Source organism: Lissotriton helveticus, chromosome 5_1 (genome assembly GCF_964261635.1).
Source record: "Lissotriton helveticus chromosome 5_1, aLisHel1.1, whole genome shotgun sequence".
Taxonomy (NCBI): Eukaryota; Metazoa; Chordata; class Amphibia; order Caudata; family Salamandridae; genus Lissotriton; species Lissotriton helveticus.
Window position 1 is genome coordinate 376,529,922 of NC_136065.1, and position 25,149 is coordinate 376,555,070.

Here is a 25,149-nt window from a genome sequence, read left to right on the forward strand (position 1 = left end):
TTAATCCTTCTCCTCCGCCTCAATCTTTATTAATTTCACCTGAGCACACACCATCACATACACCTGCGGATCAGGAGGATGGGGATAGGGATGGGGCTGGGGACATTGCACCATAACTCCCAGACCCATGGGCAGCTTATAATGCTGACTTTCCCACAGTAAATGATCCTGACATGTACCCTACCAAGCCCTCTCCACCAGACAACAGCGTAGGTTACATAGAACTGCTGGGTGTAGCTGCCAACTACCATGGTGTACAGCTGCACAAAGAATCCCTTGAAGAGGATGTCCTTTTTGAAACCCATAGCAGCACACAAAGTCATCACACACACTCTTTATGCTCAAGGGTATGATCAGGCACATTGATGGCATATTTGATGACCCCGTTAGGGCCTGTATCCATACCCCTAGGGCAGATAAAAAGTACAAGCCAGCACCATCTGACCCAGTGTACATAAAAGGACAATTACCATTGGACTGCCTAGTGGTGTCCCACGCATGTAAAAGGGCCAACTCTCAAACTAGAGGAGATGCTCCATCCCCAGATAAAGAATCTAAGCTCATTGACGCTTCGGGGAAAAGGGTAGCCTTTAACGTCAGGCGCATCTCTAACACGCAAGCGTTGCTCGCAAGGTATGACAGGGCGCATTGGGACGAGATGGAGCAGTTGCTCCAATTTCTGCCCGATGAACATAAATCTAAAGCGCAAGACTTAGTGCGGTAAGGACAGCTCATTTCAAATAATGCAATCAGGTGTTTCCTAGATGCTGCAGACACTGCTGCTAGAGCTGTAAACACCAGCATCCTTTTAAGAAGGCACACCTGGCTATGTATCTCAGGTTTCAAACCTGAGGTTCAAACTTCTATACTAAACAATACTACACCAACACTATTGATAATGAATTACAGTACTTCCTAGGGAGCTACGTAATCGATGTTTGGACTCTTTATCTGACTAATTGTCACCTTTTTGCTACAGCTTAACAAATGTTCTGTCAAGATGAAAGGAGTATTGACTGCTAGTCATCTCAATGATATGGGTTACTTAACAAATGGATATAGTTTTTATAAGGTTTTGTCTGTAACTATGGTATGATTGACTGCAGTTGGACAAAAATTACAAACCATTACAGAACATTATTAATGGCTGATGATAATTGTTTTTGCAAACACATGACTGGTTCCTTTACAGAAATGTTGCTTATTCACATTGGAGACTACAAAATGTTCTCTGTCTGTCCATTGAAATCCGCTCTAGAAGACCATCTGATTACTTCTTCTAATGTGGATGTGATGTTGTTAAAATATTTCTTGGTCTATGACTTAATATGCATATTATATGTAACTGTTGACACAGCTATTTTTATTCATATTGTGCCTTGAAGTGCCTATCTGATACTAATTTAATGATTTTGAATGAGATGTTATGATACAAATCTAACTATTAGTCCAATAAATACTTGATGTCACATGCAATGTACGAGAGAGTCTTAGGAACGATTTCACATTAGCGCTGGTGGCATTAGGTTAAACTATTAGATTCTGCTTAAATTTCACACTTCCTCCTTTCTAGATGCCATTTACTATAGCGCTTTGAGTCATTTGATTTTACAATCAGTTTGTAATAGACCGTAATTATGGTCTGCTTCCCTATCCATCAAGCCATTTTGATATTGATATTGATAGCGTTTATTGCGGTTTCGTTTTTTTGACCCCGTTTAAAGATGGCGGCTGTTAGTATTGTGCCGCGTTAGTCCACTTTCTAAGTGGTCATAGAGAATGCACTATATAAGATTAAAGCCAAGATGGCGCAGACGCTAGACGCCACTTTCACTACTCGTGCTGAGCGATGCTGTCGTTACTGGTAAGCGCTTATGAGGCTTAACTTATATGCTATAGATTTCTTGACCCATACGGGGAGTTAATGTGGTTGCGTGTCTTCAGAAGGGGTTTTCTTATTATCATTCTATCCCCTGGCCACTGCGTTATATATTTTCTTGCCCACGTAATGGTATTGGTAACCCTCGTTTATAACGTCGCGGGTACTCCAGTTACACATTATTTGCAGGTGGTTTTTATGAACTTTTCTTCCTCAATTGCATTATTTAACTTCCTGTTGATTTTATCATTTATAGGGAATGGGCGACTGAGCTACTGGTCGTGAACCCCTTTACCAGTTTATCCGTAATAGAGATTGGGAATGATTTTTCCTCACTCGTTAGCTTGGCATTTTGCAAACATGCGCTACTGCCTCTGGATAGAATTTTGGGTTTCCCATTTGTACTTACATGAATATGAAGTTTAAGATGGAGAACTGGATATATTTATCCAATTCATTTTTCCCAATAGGTTCGTTGGTGATTTATTGTTCTTAGAAGACTTTTTGGAGAGGCTGCATACCTTGCCACGACCTACCGAATTTGTGAAGTGAGTTTTCCTAGTTTAAATGTTATGGATATTGTTGGGGTACTCAACATGTATATTTACGGTTATGGTTTTTGTTTCTCAGACACTCGTTTTTGGAGAACCTTAATAGCTGCTTATTGTATGCTCTACGTAACATATTGAACATTCTATAGAATTAGGTGAGTGCATAGTGTTGGCATCCTTTTCTTCTGACTTTGGGCTGCATCCACATTAGACTTGGGTGCATGCTTTTGTTTTCGACACTTGAGCATGATAATAGATAAGTTGGCCTCACACTTTTCCTTATTGCAGGAATTTGTGTTTGTTCACAATATTCACTTTATATATTCCTTACCCGTTTTATTTTATTTGGCTCTCACTAAGATTCTCTGTTCTTTATGATTTTAGAACGCCTTACAACTTATGATGATTGGTGGCGTATCAAGACTTTACTTTCACACGAACGAAACAATTTCGGAATCAGCACAAAAATATCTTTTTTATATTATTTTTACTAGCAGCCCGTCCCGACGTTGTCCGGGTATGAAATAGAATGTGTGTATTCAGATACGGTCATTCGCGTGTTCCCTCGCTTGAGGCCCAGCTGCAGCCCTGGTTGATGTTAGCAGGCGCATGTCCCCCCGCTTGAGGCCCAGCTGCAGCCCTGGTTCATGTTAAAAGGCGCATGTAATTAGTGTAGTGATCCACCGCCTGAGCCCGGCTACAGCCCTGGCTGATGTTAGCAGGTGCGTGTAATTTGGTTTAATGTGATAGTTCAGTAACAGCGCGCATGAGAGGCTGCAGTAATTGTCCCCGCAGACACGCTCAGTCGCGTGTGCCCCCGCTTGAGGACCAGCGGCGACCGTCTAACAATTAGAATTGTGTGAGTCTTGAATGATTGTTTCCCGCTGTTCTTATTTTTTTTATGACCCACACCGACGCTCTTCGGCCCGAGTGCTTTTTAGACGCACCCAGGCCAAGCCACACACTGCGTTCGGCCCTTTCAGACGCACCCAGGCCAAGGCACATACTGCATTCGGCACCCCCAGTATGTGTGAGACAACGGGCAGTCCCCCAAGGGAGTCTTGCGAATGGTTACTTACCACGCTTCAAGGTGAATGCCTTTGTGACGCCCCCAGCACACGGCCACAGCAGACAATCTGATTAATGTACGACCCAGATGGCATGAAGTGCGGAACGTAGCACACGCCCCCAGCGTTTGTCACGCCCCCAGCGTGCCCCTTGATGCGGCGCAGTTGCGTAATTGGCGCTTCACATGGCATGAAGGGTGGACAAACGCCCACAGCACGGATACACGCCCACAGCGTTTGTCACGGCCCCAGCGTTTGTCACGGCCCCAGCGTGCCCCTTGATGCGGCGATTACGACTCACATAGCATGAAGGGCAGAACGTACCACACGCCCCCAGCGTGCCCCTTGATGCGGCGCAATTGCGTAATTGGCGCTTCACATGACATGAAGGGCGGACACTCGCCCGCAGCGTTTGTCACGGCCCCAGCGTGTCACGCCCCCAGCGTGCCCCTTGATGCGGCGCAATTATGACTCACATGGCATGAAGGGCGGAACGTACCACACGCTCCCAGCGTTTGTCACGCCCCCAGCACATGCCCACAGCAGAACGCAGACACGCCCACAAGGGACTACTTTGCTGGCACGGTTCTTTTACCTTTTAAATGTATATGGTGGCCGTCTGCATAGCCTATGTCCTTCTGCTGCAACTGCCCTTTCCAACGCTGTATTGGGTGTTGTGATTGGTGCTGTGGTTACTGAGATTACCCGCCTCAAAGGTTTGGGCTCTCTCTTTATAATATTAGTATGGATTTTGGGTTCTATTGGTGCTTTGCTAGGTTTTTTAACTCACTTTATCATTGGAATTTTGAATCAGTGCACTTATTTTAAATGTCTGTGATTGACAATGTTTTTTTTGTCTATTGAGTTGTTTATTGATAACATGTATTATGATATTCTAGCCCTGAGGAAGTCTGTGGCTTATACCACAAAAGACCAAACACGTGTTGGCGGCTAGGATTGTGTTTGAAGAAGTGCTGTGAAATAAATGAACAATAAGAAGATCGTCTCGACCCTGATTTATTAAGGACTTTAACTGTTGATGAACCAAGCTCAGGATGTATTTGGTTTTTCCATACTAAACACACCTTTTAACAAAGAACACCTCTTTGGCCCGGTGGTAGATTCCTCACTGGAAAAAATGAAGAAAGACACTGAAGTGGCCAAATACATGGGAGCACTTCAGCTAACACAAGCGCATGGTTCCTTTGGCGCTCCTACTGCAGAGGGTTCAAAAATACCTCTTCAGAGTCCCCCTCCAACACAAAGCATTGACTTCCCTACACTCCCCCGACCATTTAACACCTGTCGGGGGCGACTTTCAGATTTCCTACCAGTCTGGCAGTCCATAACAACAGACAAGTGGGTACTGGAAATTATCCGTTCTGGTTACTGCCTGGAGTTCACTAACAATCCTCCAAACATTTCCCCAAAGTCACACAAACTCTCACCGGATCACCTAAACCTCCTCAAACAAGAGGTTCAGTCTCTCCTTCTAAAAGGGGCTATAGAGCCTATACCACCACAACACCACGGGTCGGGAGTCTAATCCTTTTGCCTTCTAATACCCTAAAAGGACGGTTCTCTCAGAGAAATATAGGACCTCAGAGAGCTAAATCTTTACATACAGTCAGACCATTTTCACATGGCAACACTTCAAGTTCAAGTTCAAGAATTTGTATAGCGCACTACTCACCCAGAGGGTCTCAAGGCGCTTGGGGAGGGGGACGTTATTTGTCGAATAGCCATGTTTTAAGTTCTTTTCTGAAGGCGATGTGGTTTTGAGTAAGGCGGAGGTGAGTGGGGAGTGAGTTCCAGGTCTTGGCAGCAAGGAATGAGAAAGATCTGCCACCCATGGTGGATCTTCGGATGCGCGGGACAGTGGCGAGGGCATGATTGGACGATCTTAGTTGTCGGGTGGGTTTGTAGAATGACAGTCGAGTGTTGAGGCATTCGGGTCCTAGATTGTAGAGGGCTTTGTGTGCGTGGGCGAGAAGGCGGAAAGTAATTCTTTTGTTGACGGGAAGCCAGTGAAGATCTTTTAAGTGTCCGGAGATGTGATCTTGGCGAGGGACATCTAATATGAGTCTCGCTGATGCGTTTTGGATGCGTTGGAGTTTTTTCTGTAATTTTGCTGTGATTCCGGCGTAGAGGGTGTTTCCATAATCCAGTCGACTCGTGACCAGTGCGTGGGTGACAGTCTTTCTTGTCTCGAGGGGGATCCAGCGGAAGATCTTTTTGACAGTGCGAAGTACGTTGAAGCAGGAGGATGAGACTGCGTTGACTTGTCTGGACATCGAGAGAGAGGAGTCTAGGATGAAGCCGAGGTTACGTGCATGGTCTGTGGGTGTGGGTGCTGTGCCCAGAGCGGAGGGCCACCAAGAGTCGTCCCAGGCAGTGGGGGAAGATCCTAGGATGAGCTCCTCCGTTTTGTCTGAGTTGAGCTTTAGGCGGCTATGATTCATCCATTCGGCTACATCTTTCATGCCTTCGTGAAGATTGGTTTTGGCGTTGTTGAAGTCTTTGGTGAGGGAGAGGATAAGCTGTGTGTTGTCGGCGTAGGAGATGATGTTAAGGTTGTGTTGACGCGCGATGGAAGCGAGTGGACTCATGTAAACGTTGAAGAGGGTGGGACTGAGTGAAGATCCTTGTGGTACACCACAGATGACTTCGGTGGCTTCAGAGTTGAAAGAGGGAAGTCGGACTCTTTGGGTTCTCCCAGCGAGGAATGAGGTGATCCAGTTCAAGGCTTTTCCTTGTATTCCAATGTTGCTGAGGCGTTGTATAAGGATACTGTGGCAGACTGTGTCGAAAGCGGCGGAGAGGTCGAGTAGAATGAGGGCCACTGTTTCACATTTGTCCAGTAGAGTTCGGATGTCGTCAGTAGCTGCAATTAGGGCAGTTTCGGTGCTGTGTTTGGCTCGAAATCCGGATTGGGATGGGTCTAGGGAGTTGTTGGATTCCAGGAAGGCGGCGAGCTGGCTGTTGACGGCTATCTCGATGACTTTGGCCGGGAATGGGAGGAGGGAGATGGGCCGGTAATTTTTAAGTTCAGAGGGGTCTGCTGTGGGTTTCTTCAGGAGGGCGCAGAGTTTGGCGTGTTTCCAGCTTTCTGGAAAGGTGGCAGAGTTGAATGAGCAGTTGATGACATCACTGAGATGGGGTGCTATGATGGAGTCTGCTTTGTTGAAGATGTGGTGGGGGCAGGGGTCAGTTGGCGAGCCAGAGTGGATTGAGTTCATTAGGCGGATCGTTTCTTCAGTTGTGATTGGGTTCCAGGCGCTGAGGGTGTTGGTTGGTGGGGTTGGATCTGAGGTGGGTGGGGAGGGATAAGCGCTGTGAGTGTTCTTAAAGCTGTTGTGGATGTCGGCAATTTTGTTGTAGAAGAAGGAGGATAGCGCGTTGCAGAGGTCTTGGGAAGGAGTAATGTCGTTGGATGCTGCGGAGGGGTTGGTGAATTCTTTGACGATGTTGAAGAGTTCCTTGCTGTTGTGGGAGTTGTTGTCGAGGCGATCCTTGAATGCTGATTTCTTGGCGGATCGAATCAGTTGGTGGTGTGTTCGGGTGGCTGCCTTAAGTGTGGCCATGTTGTCTATGGTCGGGATTTTTCTCCATGTTTTCTCCAGGGTGCGGCATAGCTTCTTGGATTTTTTAAGGTCATCGTTGAACCAGGGAGCCTTTTTGTTGGTTGATTTGATCTGGTGTTTTTTCAGGGGTGCTAATTCGTCAGCACTGTGGGTGATCCATTGCTTGAGATTGGTGGCTGCTTGGTTTGGGTCCAATGAGAGGGTGGGAGGGTTTTGATTGAGTGATGTGAGGAGTTGGTCGGAGGTGATTTTATTCCAGTTTCGACGAGGAATGGGTTGTGGGCGGTTGTTGTTTAGGGTGGATTTGTAGCTGAAGTTGACACAGCTGTGGTCAGTCCAGTGGAGGGCTGTGGTGTGATTGAAGGAGATGTGCTTGCTAGAGGTGAAGATAGGGTCGAGCGTGTGTCCGGCTGCGTGGGTGGGGGCGTCAACGAGTTGTTTGAGTCCGAGATTGGCCAAGTTGTCCAGAAGGGAGGTGGTGTTGCTGTCGTGTTTGTTTTCAAGGTGGTAGTTGAAGTCGCCTAAAAGAATGTAGTTATCGGAGGCGAGGGCATGTGGGCTGACGAAGTCCGTGATGTCATCGTTGAATTGGGTGCGGGTGCCTGGGGGTCTGTAGATGAGGGTGCCTCTGAGTGTGGTCCTAGGGTCTGTGTGGATTTGAAAGTGGAGATGTTCTGCGGATGTAAGATTATCTTCGGTGCTGGTAGTGACTTTGATGGTGTTCTTATGTACGATGGCGATGCCTCCTCCAGTTTGGTTGGTACGATCTTTACGGGTAATCTTGTAGCCGTCTGGTATGGCTATGGCGATGTCGGGTGCTGATGATGTGTTCATCCATGTTTCTGTAAGGAAGGCGATGTCAGGTGAAGCAGCGTCGAGTAGGTCCCAGAGTTCCGTAGCGTGTCTGTGGACCGAGCGGGTGTTGATCAGGATGCACTTCAGGTGGTTAGCGTCGGGGCGGCGTGTGACGTAGGGGGGTTTGGTGATGGTCCTGGAGCAATTGAACTTGCAGGAGAGGCAGGTGAATGGACCATGGGTACGTCCAGGGGTGGCTACGCAGCATTGTGATGTGCGACCGGTGTTGAGGGCGAGGAGGGACGCGACATCGTATGTGATTGTGGTGGACTGGGTACGGCGGGGGCCAGGGGGTCTGGCGCTGGGCGCGGTCCAGGCGCGGTCCAGGCGTAGACGGGCTTACCTTTGGCGCACCTTCGGCGCGACCGCTGCGCGTAAATGCATCTGTCATATATGGATAGTGGGAGGGGCGAGGGGCGAGGGAGGATGATCTTGGAGGCGGGGGGCGGGGCGGGGCGGAGAGCCGGGCTGGGGGTCGTCACAACAACAACAAGATGGCTGCAAGCCAAAAAGCGAGCGCGACGAGTTAGGGCACAGGTCAGGTAATGGCGGTCGTCAAACGCCAGTGGGGTCGGCGCTATAAGGCACTGCAGGCACAGGCAGCAGAATGAATATTTGAATACAATTCAGTAATTCCAAACGGGGCTGAGGCACAAGCGGCGCGAGCAGCGCTAGCTAATCAAGGTTCTGAAATCACAGGCACAAGCAGCGCGAGCAGCGCTAGCTAATCAAGGTTCTGAAATCACAGGCACAAGCAGCGTGAGCAGCGCTAGCTAATCAAGGTTCTGAAATCACAGGCACAAGCAGCGTGAGCAGCGCTAGCTAATCAAGGTTCTGAAATCACAGGCACAAGCAGCGTGAGCAGCGCTAGCTAATCAAGGTTCTGAAATCACAGGCACAAGCAGCGTGAGCAGCGCTAGCTAATCAAGGTTCTGAAATCACAGGCACAAGCAGCGTGAGTAGCGCTAGCTAATCAAGGTTCTGAAATCACAGGCACAAGCAGCGTGAGCAGCGCTAGCTAATCAAAGTATTTTTAAAAAGAAATCACAGGCACAAGCAGCGCGAGCAGCGCTAATTACATAAATAAGTGATTGCTGTTCAGTAATTAAGGCACAGGCACAGGCGGTGTGAGCAGCGCTACGATACCAGGGTGGGATTCGCAGCAGCAAGGGGAGCGACCTCCTTCGAGGATCTCGGGACGGTCACAGCGCTACGAGCGATGGGACGGGCAGGATATTCACAGTGGGAGGGAGGATGATCTTGGAGGCGGGGGGCGGGGCGGAGAGCCGGGCTGGGGGTCATCACAACAACAACAAGATGGCTGCAAGCCAAAAAGCGAGCGCGACGAGTTAGGGCACAGGTCAGGTAATGGCGGTCGTCAAACGCCAGTGGGGTCGGCGCTATAAGGCACTGCAGGCACAGGCAGCAGAATGAATATTTGAATACAATTCAGTAATTCCAAACGGTGCTGAGGCACAAGCAGCGCGAGCAGCGCTAGCTAATCAAGGTTCTGAAATCACAGGCACAAGCAGCGCGAGCAGCGCTAGCTAATCAAGGTTCTGAAATCACAGGCACAAGCAGCGTGAGCAGCGCTAGCTAATCAAGGTTCTGAAATCACAGGCACAAGCAGCGTGAGCAGCGCTAGCTAATCAAAGTATTTTTAAAAAGAAATCACAGGCACAAGCAGCGCGAGCAGCGCTAATTACATAAATAAGTGATTGCTGTTCAGTAATACAGGCACAGGCGGTGTGAGCAGCGCTACGATACCAGGGTGGGATTCGCAGCAGCAAGGGGAGCGACCTCCTTCGAGGATCTCGGGACGGTCACTTCAACAAGTACTACCACTTCTGCAAGAGGGCGACTTTCTGTCTACTCTAGACTTAAAGGACGCCTAATTCCATATTCCAGTCCATCCCTCTCATCACAAATTTCTCATATTTGTGATAGCAGGTCAACATTACCAGTTCAAGGTACTCCAGTTCGGAGTCACCACTGCCCCCAGAGTCTTCACAAAGTGTCTGGCGGTAGTCGCTGCTCACTTGAGAAGACAACACATCCATGTCTTCCCCTGCTTGGATGACTGGCTCATCAAAGCCAGTACGTATCCAAAATGTCTCCTGCACACTCACAGAACTATTCAGTTACTACATCAACTGGGGTTCACAGTCAAGGTGCTAAAATCACATCTCCAGCCTGACAATACACAAAACTACTTAGGAGCCACCTTAAATACTCAAAAGGCTCTGGCCTTTCCCAACACAGCCACAATTCGCAACATTCAGGCTTTAGTTCTCCAGTTTCAATCCAGTCACTCGCATCCAGGTAAGGTGTATATGCAACTACTGGGAATGATGGCATCTTGCATCATGATCGTTCCCCATGCCGGTCTGCACATGCGTCCCCTTCAGGAATGCTTAGCGAGTCAGTGGAACCAATCACAGGGTCTGTTATGCGATCTAGTGTTGGTAAGCGACCATACTCTTCCCTCTCTGCAGTGGTGGAACCCACAATATATATCAAAAGGACAGCCCTTCATAGATCCAGTTCCACAGACAATACTAACTGCGGACGCGTCCCTCACTGGCTGGGGAGCTCATCTTCAGCACCACACAGTGCAAGGCCTACGGAGCCAACAGCAAAATTTACTCCACATCAATCATCTAGAACTGCTTGCAATCTTTCTAGCTCTCAAGGCATTTCAAACTCACCTGGTTGGCAAAACTGTCATTGTTTGTACCGACAACATGACAGCTATGTCTTACATACAAAAACAGGGGAGGGACACACTCTCTCCAACTGTCCCACTTAGCCCAAGACATCTGGAGGTGGGCTATTCACCACAAAATCTATCTCCTAGTGAAAAGCACATCCCAGGAGATAACAATCAGATTGCAGACCTCCTCAGCAGACAGAGGCAGCAAATACACAAAAGGGAACTACACCCTCAGGTTCTTCTCCCGTACTTCCAAAGTTGGGGAGTCCCTCAGATAGATCTGTTTCCTACACAACAAAACGCGAAATGCCAAAGCTTCACCTCCAGGTACACACACCCGCTCTCCAAGGGCAATACACTATGGATTAACAGAACATGGATGCTTTTCCGCCTCTCTCACTCATTCCATTAGTGGTTCAGAAGCTCAGGCAAACATCCCTCACACTTATCTTAGTAGCTCCCACATGGGCCCATCAACCAACAGTTCACAACCGTTTTGGAGCTCTCTGTCCAGCATCAAAAGCTGCACCTAATATCCAGTTTCCTCACACAGAGCCATGGAGATATTCAGACACCAAGATCTCAAACAACTGAACTTCGCGGTCTGACTCCTGAAGTCATAGAGTTTGGTTATCTGAACCTTCCACCAGACTACATGAACATCATCTGGGAGGCCAGAAGGCCTACCACAGGATCCTGTTACGCAGCTAAATGAAAGCGCTTTGTTATTTATTGCAATAACAGTCACATCAACTCTCTTGATGCTTCCATACAAAACATCATCGACTATCTGTCGGCGTTTGGCAGGCAGCCCGGTGGCAGAGGGCTTGTTTTGCCGACATTGCGAGAGTGAGAGCGAGAGAGAGCCTCTCTTAGTATATTCTGCATCTAGCCCCGCTGATTGCGAGCGGCGGCGTTTTTTAGCGCACTCTGTTTTAAAATTGTATACTTAACCCTACCTTCAAAATTGTGCAGGTAACCAATTCCTGTTTACATTTTCAGAGGGGAGCGGCTGGCTGGGGGCTGTTTGTTATCTCGGGCTCCCAGCTGCAGCGGGCGCCATCTTTGCCTGGGCTCCAATCTGCCTGAAGCTTCCCTACACTCCTCCCTCGTCCCGCCCCTATTTAAACGACCGGTATGTGTCAGCGCAGCGGACGAGCGCAGCGGGCGCGACGTAGGCGCGCCGGAGTTGCGCCTGAGTTAAGCCCGTCTGCGCCCGTCCGCGGCAGGCCGGGGCATGGGGCATATCATTCTGCCCCCCGCCTTACTCACTCCCGCTCATTTATTATTTCTCTCCACGATTCCGTTCTCCCTCCCCCCGAGCCCTTTGTTAAGCACGCTATTTGCGGCTTGTCCGCACCCAGGACAACATTTCCTGAGATCATTCCTCCAGTTCCTATTCACCGGCCTTCGGACCTGGCCGGCAAGTCTCGTTCTTCCATCTCGGGACCTGCCCCTAGCACTCCCCTATCTGTGATGTACCTTAACACCCGGTCTCTGGTCAGCCATCAATCTGACATTTTCTATCTCTTAGGGTCGGAACAACCTGACATCCTATTCTTGTCCGAGACCTGGCTCACAGATGATTCCTCCCCTGATATCCTGGCGGCCATTCCCCCGGGATATTACATACTGCAAGCCAACCGCCCCTCTGGCAAAGTGGGCGGCGGGGTCGCAGCCATCATTAGGCACCCAATTCGGTTTTTCCCTGTAGCTACTCCCAGCATTCCCTTGACTGACTGTCTGGCACTCAGGTTGGAGCAACCTGGGTCCTCTCTTATATGTGTCCTAGTCTATCGCCCTCCCCAACCTATGCCAAATTTTTCAGCCCAGTTTGGTGAGCTTATTTCGCAGCTGACCATTAACAACTCCAATGTTCTGGTCCTTGGTGACTTTAATTATTGGCCATCGGACCCTCAAGAATCTTCTGATTCACATGCTTTTTCTGATCTTATGCTGGGTCTCAATTGTACCCAACATATCCACACACCTACGCACGTCAAAGGTCATATTCTGGACCAAGTATGGACTTCCTCCTTAAACATTTCCATTCCCCTCGTTCTTCCCTGTCTTTGGTCCGACCATCTACTCATCACCTTTTCCCTTGCCAAACCTTCCCCTGTTAATATTATTCGAGATTCCAATTTTCTGGCACGCAATTGGAATAAGGCCGACCTTAATAAATTTACCTCCCTTTTGAGCTTATCTGCCCTCGTCTGTCACGGAATCTACCCCTTCCATTGACTCTCAGTCCGACAACCTTACCCAATGGCTTGTCTCCGCCGCTGACTCGGTGGCACCTTTAAAACCTGTCAAGACGCGGCGTAGTCATGACGCCCACAGGTGGTTCACCGAGGAACTCAAGGCACTGAAACTCAGCCTTCGTCAGGCCGAAAGACGTTGGCGTCCAGAATATACCCCCCAGACTAAAGCTGTTTTTTCCTCTCAATTGAGGGAATATAAGTCTGCTATAGCCCGGGCTAAATCCAGCTACTTTTCCAACAAAATCCTGAATTCCACTAACAAGACCAAAGATATTTTCTCTATTGTTGAGGAATTATCTAACCCGGCGAGAGTCACCATTGCCCCCCTCCCCTCCCAGCTTCTGTGCGATTCCCTGAATCAATTCTTTGTGGACAAAATTGTTAAAATCAAAACTAGCATTTCTGTTCACGCCCCATCTGCCTCCTCCCTTCCAAATCCCTTGCATCCTCCCCATACTCACACCCTAACCCAGTTCCCCCTCATTTCAAACGATAATTTCCTCTCCCTCTTGCTTAAAATATCCTCTGGTTCCCCCAGTGACTGTTGCCCCCCATCGGCCTTGCGAGAAGCTTTCACTTCCTGCCCGGATCCCCCTCTAGCCCTCCTAAACAACTCTCTAACCACGGGGGTGGTCCCGGGATCCTTTAAACGGGCTGAGGTGGTTGCTATCCTGAAGAAACCTACGGCTGACCCGTCCATCATGAGCAACTATCGCCCAATCTCTCTCCTTCCCTTCCTTAGCAAAGTCCTAGAGTCCCATGTTACGCAATCCCTCTCCTTGTTTGTAGAAGATTCTTGTGCCCTGGACCCCCAACAAGCTGGGTTCAGACCTGCACATTCCACAGAAGCAGTCATCCTCTCGGTGATGGATGAATTACGCAGGGGCGCCGACTCTAACACCTGTCAGGCTCTGGTCCTTCTGGACTTGTCGGCCGCCTTTGACACGGTCGACCATGACATTTTGGTCGACCGTGTCAGAGAGGCTGGCATCCAGGGCATTGCCCTGGACTGGGTACGCTCCTTTCTGACCCACCGCCATCAAGCTGTCAGGCTGTCCCAGTTTTCTGCTTCTCAAGTCGAGTTGACCTGTGGTGTCCCACAAGGCTCTTCTTTATCCCCTCTCCTTTTTAATTTGTACCTGGCCCCGTTAATTCGCTCCCTCCGCCGATTTAATGTCTCCGCGTTTAATTACGCGGATGACATTCAACTGGTCTTCACTATCGACTCCGGGGAGGAATCCATTTCCACTTTCCAAAACACCCTTTGTTTCATCAGCGATTGGATGGGCACAAACCACCTGAAACTGAACCCCGACAAGACCGAGCTGGTGCTTGTCGGGGGACCCTCCAATCCCTGGCACTCTTCCTTCTGGCCTGCCAGCCTTGGCAGCCCCCCCTGTCCTGTCAACTCAGCAAAAAGTCTGGGAGTTGTCATTAGTAACGATCTATCTATGACACCCCAGATCAGCGCTGTAGTTTCCTCTAGCCACTTCCAGCTCAGGAAAATCTCCCGCCTACTCACCACTGACGCCCTTATTTTGGCTCTGCTGGCGTTAGTTATGTCTAGGCTTGACTACGCTAACGCACTATACGTAGGCATTCCTGCATACCAACTCAGGAGACTCCAGTTGATACAAAATCAGGCTGCTCGCCTGATTTTCCACCAGCCCAGAGATCAACATGTCCAACCCCTCTTAAAAAGTCTCCACTGGCTACCGGTTTCTGCCCGCTGTAAATTTAAGCTTGGTTGCATCATCTCCAAATCTCTCACTGGCCATAGTCCCTCCTTCATTTCTTCCTTGCTCCATCAGTATGTCCCCTCCCGCACCCTCCGGTCATCTCAGATGGCTCTACTGTCCGTCCCCAGATTTAAGCGGAAGAAACACGGCGGCCTTAGGTTCTCATTTTTAGCCCCGTCCTTTTGGAACTCCTTACCTCTTTCTCTTAGGCTGTCCTCCCCTTATTCCAGATTCAGATCTTTCCTTAAAACCTACCTCTTCACTGAAGCATATCATTAGCTGGTTTCCCCTGTTATGTTATCGCCCGTCTCTCCTTCCTGCTCTCTCCGCATAGCGCCAAGGAACCTAATGGTGTTAGCGCGCTCAATAAATTAATTTAACATAACATAACATAACATCTGTTATACTTGCGTCAGTCAAGATTGGCTTACACCTCCATTCGTCTACATCTTGCTACAATAGCTGCGTATCTACAAAATAGGCAACATTTATCGCTTTTTCAGAGTGCCCGTAATTAAAGCTTTCATGGAAGGACATAAGAGTCATACCACCAAGGCTCCCATCTGCCCCAGTGTGGAATCTTAACATAGTCCTCACAAGATTAATGGGGCCACCCTTTGAATCCATGTATAAATGCGAGCCATAGTTTCTCTTGGAAAACCGCTTTCCTCATTGCAATCACTTCACTGAGGAGAATGGGTGAACTACAGGCACTAACCATAGAATAACCTGTTTTCCAACTGCACAGAGACAAAGTGGTTCTTTGTACAAACCCAAAATTTCTACCTAAGGTAGTATCTGCATTCCACATAAATCGGTCAGTCGAATTATCTGTATTCTTCCCTCAGGCTGATTCTCTTGCAGAATGAGCTCTATACACCTTAGATGTCAGAAGAGCACTTTTATAATACATCGAAAGAACAAAATCATTTTGTAAAACCAAACAACTGTTTGTTGCCTTTGCACCACCACACAAGGGCAATCCTATCTCCAAATCAGGTATTGCAAGGTGTATCATGAAATGCATTCAAACTTGTTATGCAAAAGCAAAAAGAACTCAAACTGTACCCCGTAGAGCGCATTCCACTCACAAGTTAGGGGCAACTATGGCTTTCTTAGGAAACATCCCCATAGTTGACATTTGCAAAGCTGCAACATGGTCTACACTGTTCACATTCACCAACTACTATTGTGTAGATGTGTTAGCGAGACAACAAACTAATGTGGGCCAAGCAGTACTTAAAACACTATTTCAGGCCACTCCAGTAGCTACATGTTAGCCACCGCTTTGGGATAATACTGCTATATAGTCTATGCAAAGCTTGTGATCAGCTCGCATGCCTCGAACGGATAATGTTACGTACACAGTAAACATCTGTCCTTGGCATGTACAGCTGTGGTTTCACATGCGCCCACCTGCCTCCCCGGGTACCTGAAGCTGCTGCAGTTCTCTCTTTGGTTTACAAACATAAGCATGGACATCTCTATTCTAACTTACTAACTCCAATCTCACCCTCTGTGGGAAAACAATCTAGCAATGGAGTCGATGCCCATGTGTAGGAGTCACCTACCTTGTGACTGGACAAGGCTTCTTAAAAGAAAAACAAACTGCAAACTTTCGGACCCAGCACTGGATGGCAGGAGTGTGCAAAGCATGTGAATCTACAGCTGTAAATACCAAAAACAGACGTTTACTGTGTAAGTAACATTATCCTTATTCAAGATTCAGGGCTTTGCTTTGCCAATGCGGTGCTTTTCTCGTTGGTCCGATGTTGCAATCAGGGTGGAGGAGTCTTGCAACATCTGAGTTCTTAAAAAATAATCCCAGTGTCAATTCTTGCTGATATTGTTCTTTGCAAGCATCCAAAGCTATTGCATTATAAATGGAGGTGTGCTTTCTACAGCCCACTGCCCTGGAATTCCAGCCCGCCATACCCCACAAACAATTGGGGTGTTCTGGATGTTCAGAGGCCAGCAGATACAGGCACATTTAACCTTGTGTGCCATATGTGTGAGAAAAGTGGATTATTAATTGGTGTGGTTGTGAGACTGTACTAAGTAATAGTGTCACCAATCCGCATCCATTCCAGTTAGGTTTCTTTAAATCTTAACTTTTATCTTGGTCCTAGGTAGCTTTGTCAGAAGCAGTCACGCTTAACTTGCACAAAATAAGTGTAAAGCATTTATCAGCACCAAAACAGTTAGTGAGTAAGAGACACGGCACAATAAAACTCAGCTCCACTCTACTTTATAAAAATAGTATATATTTATATCTTTAAATAGATACTGAAATTACAAAAATCTAATGAAGGAAACTGGAGTTATGATTTTTACAAGGTTTTCATAAATCACTGCCATTCATTCAAATTTCCATTAAATTCGATAAATCCAATTTTTTTCACTCTTCACAGTAGTCTGTGAGCCTCGAACTCAAGTGTGTAGAGCATAGTCAAAGTTGCAGGCCGACTGCGATGGAGTGCGCATCTGATTCAGATGCCGGATTACTCCCGGTCAGTTTTACCTGTGCACTTAGAAGCTTTTGTGGTCCTTTTTCCGGTCCAATGTCGAGTTGGCAGGGTCCTCTGCAGCATGAGTCCAGCGTTTGGTTCAATGTTGATGGACCGACAAAGTCCAGCAGTCTAGTGAAGAGCCTTGATTCTCAGACAGTTTTCTTTTGCTTTCGGCTTGCAATTTGTAGATCTGTAGTAAGAAAGAGTACACTCTGGCACCAGCCAATGGTCCAGGACTTGAGGGACACCTGTTAGGGGCTAGGATTCCATCTCGGGGGCTACACCAGCAAGGAACAGGGTAGTCCTTTACAGTTCGATCTGGTCATCTGGGCCCTTTGCAGGTGCAGGACTTCTTTAGCTTTTGTGTCCTTAAACCTGAACAGAAAGCTATCCAACTAGCCCTTGGAGTCCACTCACTGGCCCTTGGGGTCTCTCACCACCGGTTCAACAACAGTAGCAGTCCTCTTTTTGAAGTCCTGTCTTAGTTCTGCAGATGCAGTCATCCTTGGTACAGCCTTTCTTTCTGAGGTCCACAGGTTTAGCAGGTGCATGCCTTCTGTTCTTTCCAAGTCCAGTAGTGGTCTGAGGCTGGAAGCCAGGGATGCCACTTTTAATGCCAATTACGAGATTGTGGGTGGGAAGGACTCCCTAGCCAAAAGGGCTACATATCCAACAAGGTAACCCTACCCACTCTGTCATCGTTTCCTGTAGGGTTGGCACTACACAATACCACAGTGCATCATTGTTCCCAAATCCAAGATGTCAGGACCCTTCTTCCCCGGGACAGAGCCTCATGCACAGTCCTAAGGTGTTTCCAGCATAATTAGCAGCCTTTCCTGGAATATTGGTTCTGCAACTGGTTTCCCCCCTCTGGAACAGATTCCAGGTTGTCTACTAACTCAAAGGGAAGGGCAGGCTATAGTGTGATTCACATTTGCTTATCATCCAGCTGTGGCCAAAGTCCTCTGGCCATCATAAAGGTGGAGGTCACACCTTCTCTCACCAATAGACCTGTTGTTCCCTGTTCCTGGGAGTGCTTCATACCTCCTGGCTTGGAGACAGCAGTCGGTCACGGGTGATAAATGCTGTAGTTAATCGGAAATAGCTGCTAGAACTTTGGGGCAAGAAAGCGGTGACGTTCTTAAGTCACCTTTACATGAAACGTTTTTTAAAATCTGAGTTCAGAAATGAATCGGGTTTAATGTAACAATTAATTTGATGTCTCGAAATACTATAGTGGGTGGTCCCAAATGGAAGTTGGCACTTATTGATTTGGCTAGTGTATCCTCATGTTGCCCAATGGGACTACCAGCCTTGCTACAGTGAAAACGCCAATAGTGAGTTTTCACTGTCAGAAATATCGTGTACCCTGCTTTAAGGGCTTCTAAGACTTACCCTGATAGAATTATGTAGGGAGCAGTCAGTGTTAATAAAATTCCTGGAACAACTTCTAAACTAGACAACCACTAAATGTGCATAAGCTTGATTACCATAACTTCATGAGACATTTACAGAATAATATGCTAGAAATGTGCATTTGATGGAATTGCAGTTCATCACTTGTTGCTTGTTCAATAGCACGTTTTCATACTGACGTGAAAGGGGTCTCTGCACTGGAAGACAAGGGCTCACAACATTGTGACATGTCGCATCCTTTCACTGTTTCAAACAGAAACTGAATTAGGATATATTATTGAAAGGAGGCACTTTATCAGTATGTTCTGTTTTATTTTATAATTTTTTTATTATGCTTCTACAAGTAATGTGTGGGTATCATTTTGTGCGCTTCTTGAAGCTGGATCTGATCTGCCATTGATGCAGATTCATAAATCAATTTACTATCCTGTTATAAAAATGGTGTATTTATACAAGTTTCCAGTTGTATCTTGTTCTTAAGTTGATGCAAGCCACATACCAAGATCAGATTGATGGCTTAATTTCAACAATCTAAGAATATAAAATGTTCTGATTTTCTATGAATTAATTATTCTTTTACTCCTTTCTCATAACAGATCCCAACACACAGATCCTGTATGCATGCGATTCCTGCGGGGAGAAGTTCCTGGACGCCAACAGCTTGGCACAACATGTTCGAATCCACACGGCACAGGCCTTGGTTATGTTCCAAGCGGACACAGACTTTTACCAGCAGTACAGTTCATCCACCAACTGGCAGACAGAGCAGGTTATCCAGTCGGAAGAGTTGCTGTTCAGAGCCAGGGATGTTGCTGAAGTACAGTCCACCACTGTGATCTCCGAGGAACCTCAGACTGTTGAATGCCACAGCCCTTCGGAATAAAGTACAGGAAAGGACTCAAAGGACACTTCTCACTCAAGCAGCAGAAGTGATGTGTTTCCGGGTTTCCTGACTACTGAGAATTCAAAATACTCCTCCCTTCTGCCCACAAAAGCACACGTCTGAAAGCTGAGACAATCTGTCTCACAAAACTTATGAAGCTTTATGTACATTTTATTTAATACAGAGACCACATAAATTATGTATAAAAAACACTCAACTTGGGCAGCAAGAATAATCAGCTTCTAGGTTTGGTGATCAATTGAAATAAATCCTATTTTTTATTGAAACTGATTGCAGCATATAACACTAACATTAAGGCGGGGGGATTTAATGGGTTATTCCGTTGAGGTGTGTAAAAAGAATACTTCCGGCTGGTACACTACAGAATGTAGATTTTTATTAGTGAGAGCTGGCGTTGCCTGCTTCATGGTACGTTTGACTTGTTTGTTTCGTTCTCCAAATACTTCTTTAAAAATAAGGATCCTGAACACTTAGGTTTGTCAGAACATCGAACAAAGTTTTGGAATTCACATAACTGAAACAAATTTTCGGGTCAGAAAGCCAGGATTGGTTTATAGATTCAGATAGCAGAAGTTGCTCAGTTCACATTCCATATAGCGTGGCATCTTTTTCTGCCATCTCCTTTTATTATTGTCTCAGTTTACAACAGACTAATAGCACAGTAAGAATGTTGTTTATCTTTTTTAAATGGTTAGTACTGCTTCAATTAAGTTTTATCAGGCGAGTGAGTGTTGGCCTCATTTTGTGGTCCGTGCACTGCTCCACGTTTCTTGCCTGCCTTGCATTTTAATAACATCTTTTGCAGAAAATGCCAGGGCACATGTTATGCTATACAGATTTGTAGAGTGCTTTATTACCCGGGAGGATATCCTGGCACTGAGCTGGTGTGGGTCTAGCCAAACCTAGGGCCTAGTGGGACTACTCAAAAAGCCAGGTCTTCCGCTTCTTGTAGAAATCAAGAAGTGAATAGAGGCTCTTATGTGTGATGGAAGGTCTTTCCACGCCTTAGGAGCGATGTAGGAGAACTGGATTTCTGTACATTTGGGGGGGTGTACAAGTAGGAGTCTGGACAAGCAGAGGTGTCTGGAAGGTTAGTGAAAGCATATGCAATTGTTAAGGTATGCTGGGGCCAGTGTTATGGGCCTCTAAAGTGTGGGTGAGGAGTTTGAAGTGTGCTCGTATGTGTATGGGAGAGCTAGTGGAGCTCCTTTAATTGTGGTCTGATGTGAGCGTGGTGTTTAAAGTGATTCTATCCGCCGAGTTCTGAATGATCTGCAGCATTCTGCTGTCTTGTTGATCCAGGCACAGAGGATGTTCCCGTAGTTCAACACACTTATAATGAGAGCATGTGTGACTGTTTTCCAGGTGCTGATTGGGAGCCATTTGAAAACCTTCCTCAGCATCTTCAGGGTATAGAAGCTTGAGACGATGACAGCGTCATGACAATCCAGAGGCTCTTTGTGTGACTGGTGAGCATGGGTGTCTATCCTAGCTCTGTTAGACACCTGGTGGAGTCCCACAATGAAGTGCTCTTTCTGAAGATCACCATTTCGTTCTAGTTGGTGTTCATCTTCAGACAGTTGGTCTTTATCCTCTGGCAGAGTACAGTCATGCAGGCATTGAACTGTATCTGGTTACTTGGCATCTTGTTCGTAAGGGGAAGAATAAGTTTCATGTTGTCGGCATAGAAGAGGATGTTGAGGTGAGAGCCAATGTTGCTTTCTAGAGGAATCACGTATGCGTTGAAGAGTGTTTGGCTGAGGGAGGATCCTTGGAGAGTTCTGCAGATGAGGTTGCAGCTATACGAGGTGTACAGCTCCAGGCTGACTGACAGGGTCATTCCACCAAGGAAGGATCAGATCCATTGGGGTGCACAACCTTGGATTCCGTTGTCATGTAGGTGTTGGATGAGAATTGGGGTGGGAGACAATGTCAAATGCTACAGAGAGGTTCAGTAGGATGAGTTCCGCCTTGTCTCCCCTGTCCAGAGTCATGGGGATATCATCCGTGTTAGCGATGAGGGCATTTTCCATGCTCAGACGGGGTCTGAAACTAGACTGAGTGGTGTCGAGGAGTTAGTGGTCATTGAGGTAAGGCGTCAGTTGATTTTCTCTAAAACCTTGGCCGGGAATCGTAGCAGGGAGATTGGTTTGTTTGTTGAAGGGTGGGTGGAGGGTTTCTTCAGCAATGGGAGGACAGTTAAGTCTTTCTAAGCATCTGGGAAGATCACATAATAGGTGGAGGCATTCAGAATGCGTGTGAGCATGGCAGTGATGGGTTGCATAAAGGTGCTCCGCTCAGACTTGTTCATTTTTGGGCTGCTGTGAACTTCTTACAGAGCTTGTTTAGGTTCTCAGCTTTGCAGACTAAACTCATGATTTATGTAGAATGAGATAATTATTCAGAATCTCTTGTGCCAATTCTCTTACTTCATATTTCTGTTTCTTGTATTGTGTGCCGAAATCACCACTGTCCTGCTCGTGGAATGTGCAGTTACATGTCTAAGCAGATAGCTGTGCGAAGTACGTTTAGCTGGGTAGAGTTGGCTCATTCCACCCGCTTGCTACTTGGACCAGCCTGCTTTGTCCTCTTGATTTTGCACACGCCCTAATTTAGAAATGTATTCGCCATTGTTAGAGTGAATTGCAGACATTAGGGTGAAATGCAGAAGGACAAGGCTCTCTGGTGAGAGACGATTTTTACCCCTGCCAGCTAGTCTAGAGCTTAATCTGGATATGTTATTCCATTAGCATTCAGTGCAATCCAGTCAATACTGGGCACATGTTTGCTTTTGCTTCTCAATTATACAGGACACCTCAATGGAGTAAGTCAGTCCAGCATGCAGGGAGTTGGTCTGTCCAGTCTTTGACAGAGCTGTGACATTATCCAGTGCAGTCTTGTGCTGTTGCCCCATAGGGTGAACTCTGTGCTTCCTTTAGAATAACATTCTCATCTTGGGGTTTTCATTGATACTTGTCAATCCTAGATTATCTATGTGCATATGCGGGATCCCAGAACTCATTTTTATTTATTTAGCATTTTCATCTTTTAAAAACGAAAACATGCTCATGCGCAACAGCATATTCCCTTTTTTATAATTTCACCACTAGGGCATATAAGGTCATAGTACATTGACTGAAAATACCACTGCATAAAAGCTCTTAAGTAGGAAAAAGCAAGTGGGATTAGTGCTCCTATTCTTAGCCTGTAAGAAGACCAAAAATTAACACTTTAACTGAGCAAGGGTCCCAGGAAGCTTGGTGTCTTTTGAACTTTTTTTACACACAATAGTTTGTCTTAGGGCATAGTATAGTGTGCACAGAGTCCAGTGGAACCCCCAAAGTAGGCAGAGGTAAAGTAAGATAGCACCTTACTCTCTATTTGTGGTAATGCGGTCGAACAGTAAGGTTTTATCAGAGGACAGTGTTAAGCAGTTGTTGTACAAACTCAATAAGCAAATGATTTCACACACTCAAAGACTGAACTTCAGACCAATTGTTTTTGTATAAAAATATTCTTTTAGTTATTTTATTCCTAGAACCAAGCAAGCCTGGCATAGGTACGTGATAAATACTTAGCAGTAAATATACAGTTGCAACACGGTTTGGATTGTAATTGTATATACACTTTGTTTTGATTTACAGTGCTGTTACTGAAAAATGCAATGCTTTAGAAATACAGTACTTATACTTTGTATATGCTTTGAAGTAAAATTACAGGTAAGTTACTCTTTAGATTACTTTTCTTACACAGTGCAGTATACCTGGATAATACATTAACACATTTCCTGAAAACATGTAAGTTAAAGTGTTTTTGTTATTTGGTACAATTTTAAAAGGATTTCTTAGGTTTTCCAGTTCCGCACTTAAAAACTTTTCATAGAAACACAGTCAATGTTACCCTATGGGGGGAAAATAGTGTTAACAGTTCAAAGGTAAGTACTTTCTTGTGGGAGTTGGTATTTTGGGGTTTGACTCAGGAGCCCCCCCAGGATCAAGGATGCACTCTTGTTACACCCTCAGCGGCACTAAGACGGCCGGGTGCAGAGTGCTGAGGCCCAATGTTATCCGATGAGGGATAGTGGTCCTCCGGTTGGTGGCTGCTAACGAGCAGGCCACTGGGTTGTGGGAACAAAGCTCCTGGACTTAAGCTCAGGGCAAATGGGGGTTTAGGCCAGCACAAAAGATGCACCCTCAGCGGCACTGGGGCGGCCGGGTGCAGAGTGCTGTTTGGCATGGGAAGCCCTGTAGCTTTCAATAGGGAGTCTCTGGTTTGCAAAAGCACTGCAGGCTCGGGGACGAATGTCTTCTGGGTGCGACCACCACTTCGAGAGGTAAGTTGGGATGTTGGGGGTTGGCTAGGCACTGTCGGTTGGGCCACCCAAGGTGGTGGGGCGTCGGGTGCAGGTGTGCCTTATAGGTTTGTATCTTCTTACCAGCTCCAGGTAGCGGTTGGGAGGACCATCCAGGTTTAGGCTGCAGGCGTTGGCTGGAGGCTTGAAGCAGGTCGGGGATTGCTGGATCTCAGGTCAGGATCGCCAGGGAGCCCTCCCTGTGGTGTTTGCCCACTCGAGCTCGGGCCGTGGACGGCGGGTGCAGAGTGGGGCAGATTTGGGGTTTCCGGCTGGGGCCAGAGGTTGGAAATAAACCTATCCGATGTTCATGGGAGACAAAGTCTTTGGGATGGAAGGCAGGAAGGTCCTCCGGGTTTCTCGAGGTTGCTGGCTGCAGGACACACGGTATTTCGCAGGAGCAGTTTCGAGGTGGAAACAGGCCGGTAGGGCTGAGGCCAAGTCAGTAGGCATCTTCTTGTTAGTTTCGGCACGGCTGTTCGGTCCTTCTTCTTTTTTTCTTGCGGTTTCTTGTCTGAGGAAGCAAGGTTTAGGGGTGCCCCTAAATACTAGATTTAGGGGTGTTACAGGTAGTTAAAAGTTTTGGACCTATGGGTCCCTTCCCTGGGGTGGGTACACCCCCTATTATGCCACCCTCCAGTGGGAGGGGGCATAAGCCTTTCCCTGTTTGGCTGGGTCCCCCATCTGCAAGATGGCGGTGACTGAGAGTTGTGCTTCACCGTGTCTCGCCTCCCCACCTGACAGGTGTAGTTGGCAGAGGTGGGCACACCTCTCTTCCTCACTTGTTTTTCTCGCCGGTTCTCCCACCCAAAGTGGGAGGTCAGAACCAGTGGAGACCAGTTGCTGAAAGCAGCAATTGGCCTGGGGAAGCTCACAAAGGCTGCAAGCCTTTGAAGCTTCCCCTTCGTGGACCCTGCCCATCCTGGGGGAGAAGGTTTAGCACCTCGTCCCAGGATGTGCATTGTTTCAGGCGATCAAGAGTATCAGGCTCTCGATCCAGGGGTCCGGAAACATGTCTTGTGGTGGCAGCTGAAAGCAGCCACTCAGCCAGGACACTAGCGGTAGGTCATTTTTCAAGGGGCATCTCTAAGATGCTCTTTGTGCAATTTTCATTAAATCCCACATTGGCATCAGTGTGGGTTTAATGTGCTGAGAAGTTTGATACCAAACTTTTCAGTGTAGCATTATGGTGTTGTGGAGTTCGTAATGACAAACTCCTAGCACCATATACTCTTAATGGCAGCACTGCACTTACAATGTCTAAGAATGGACTTAAGAAAAATATCAAACGGGGAGGGAGTAAATATAGAGGTATT

General features: G+C 47.1%; 1 protein-coding gene across 6 annotated transcripts in view; it reads left to right on the plus strand.

Moving 5' to 3' along the window:
* The window catches only part of ZBTB17 (zinc finger and BTB domain containing 17), a 417,671-nt gene extending 397,923 nt beyond the window's left edge, over positions 1 to 19,748 (plus strand). For all 6 annotated transcript variants that reach the window (XM_078642537.1, XM_078642540.1, XM_078642535.1 and 3 more), the window contains one exon: positions 19,175 to 19,748. In XM_078642537.1, coding sequence (XP_078498663.1) covers positions 19,175 to 19,461 — 287 coding nt within the window. In that variant the 3' untranslated portion in view covers positions 19,462 to 19,748. The remainder of the gene's footprint in view (positions 1 to 19,174) is intronic.
* Positions 19,749 to 25,149: the final 5,401 nt, after the last annotated feature.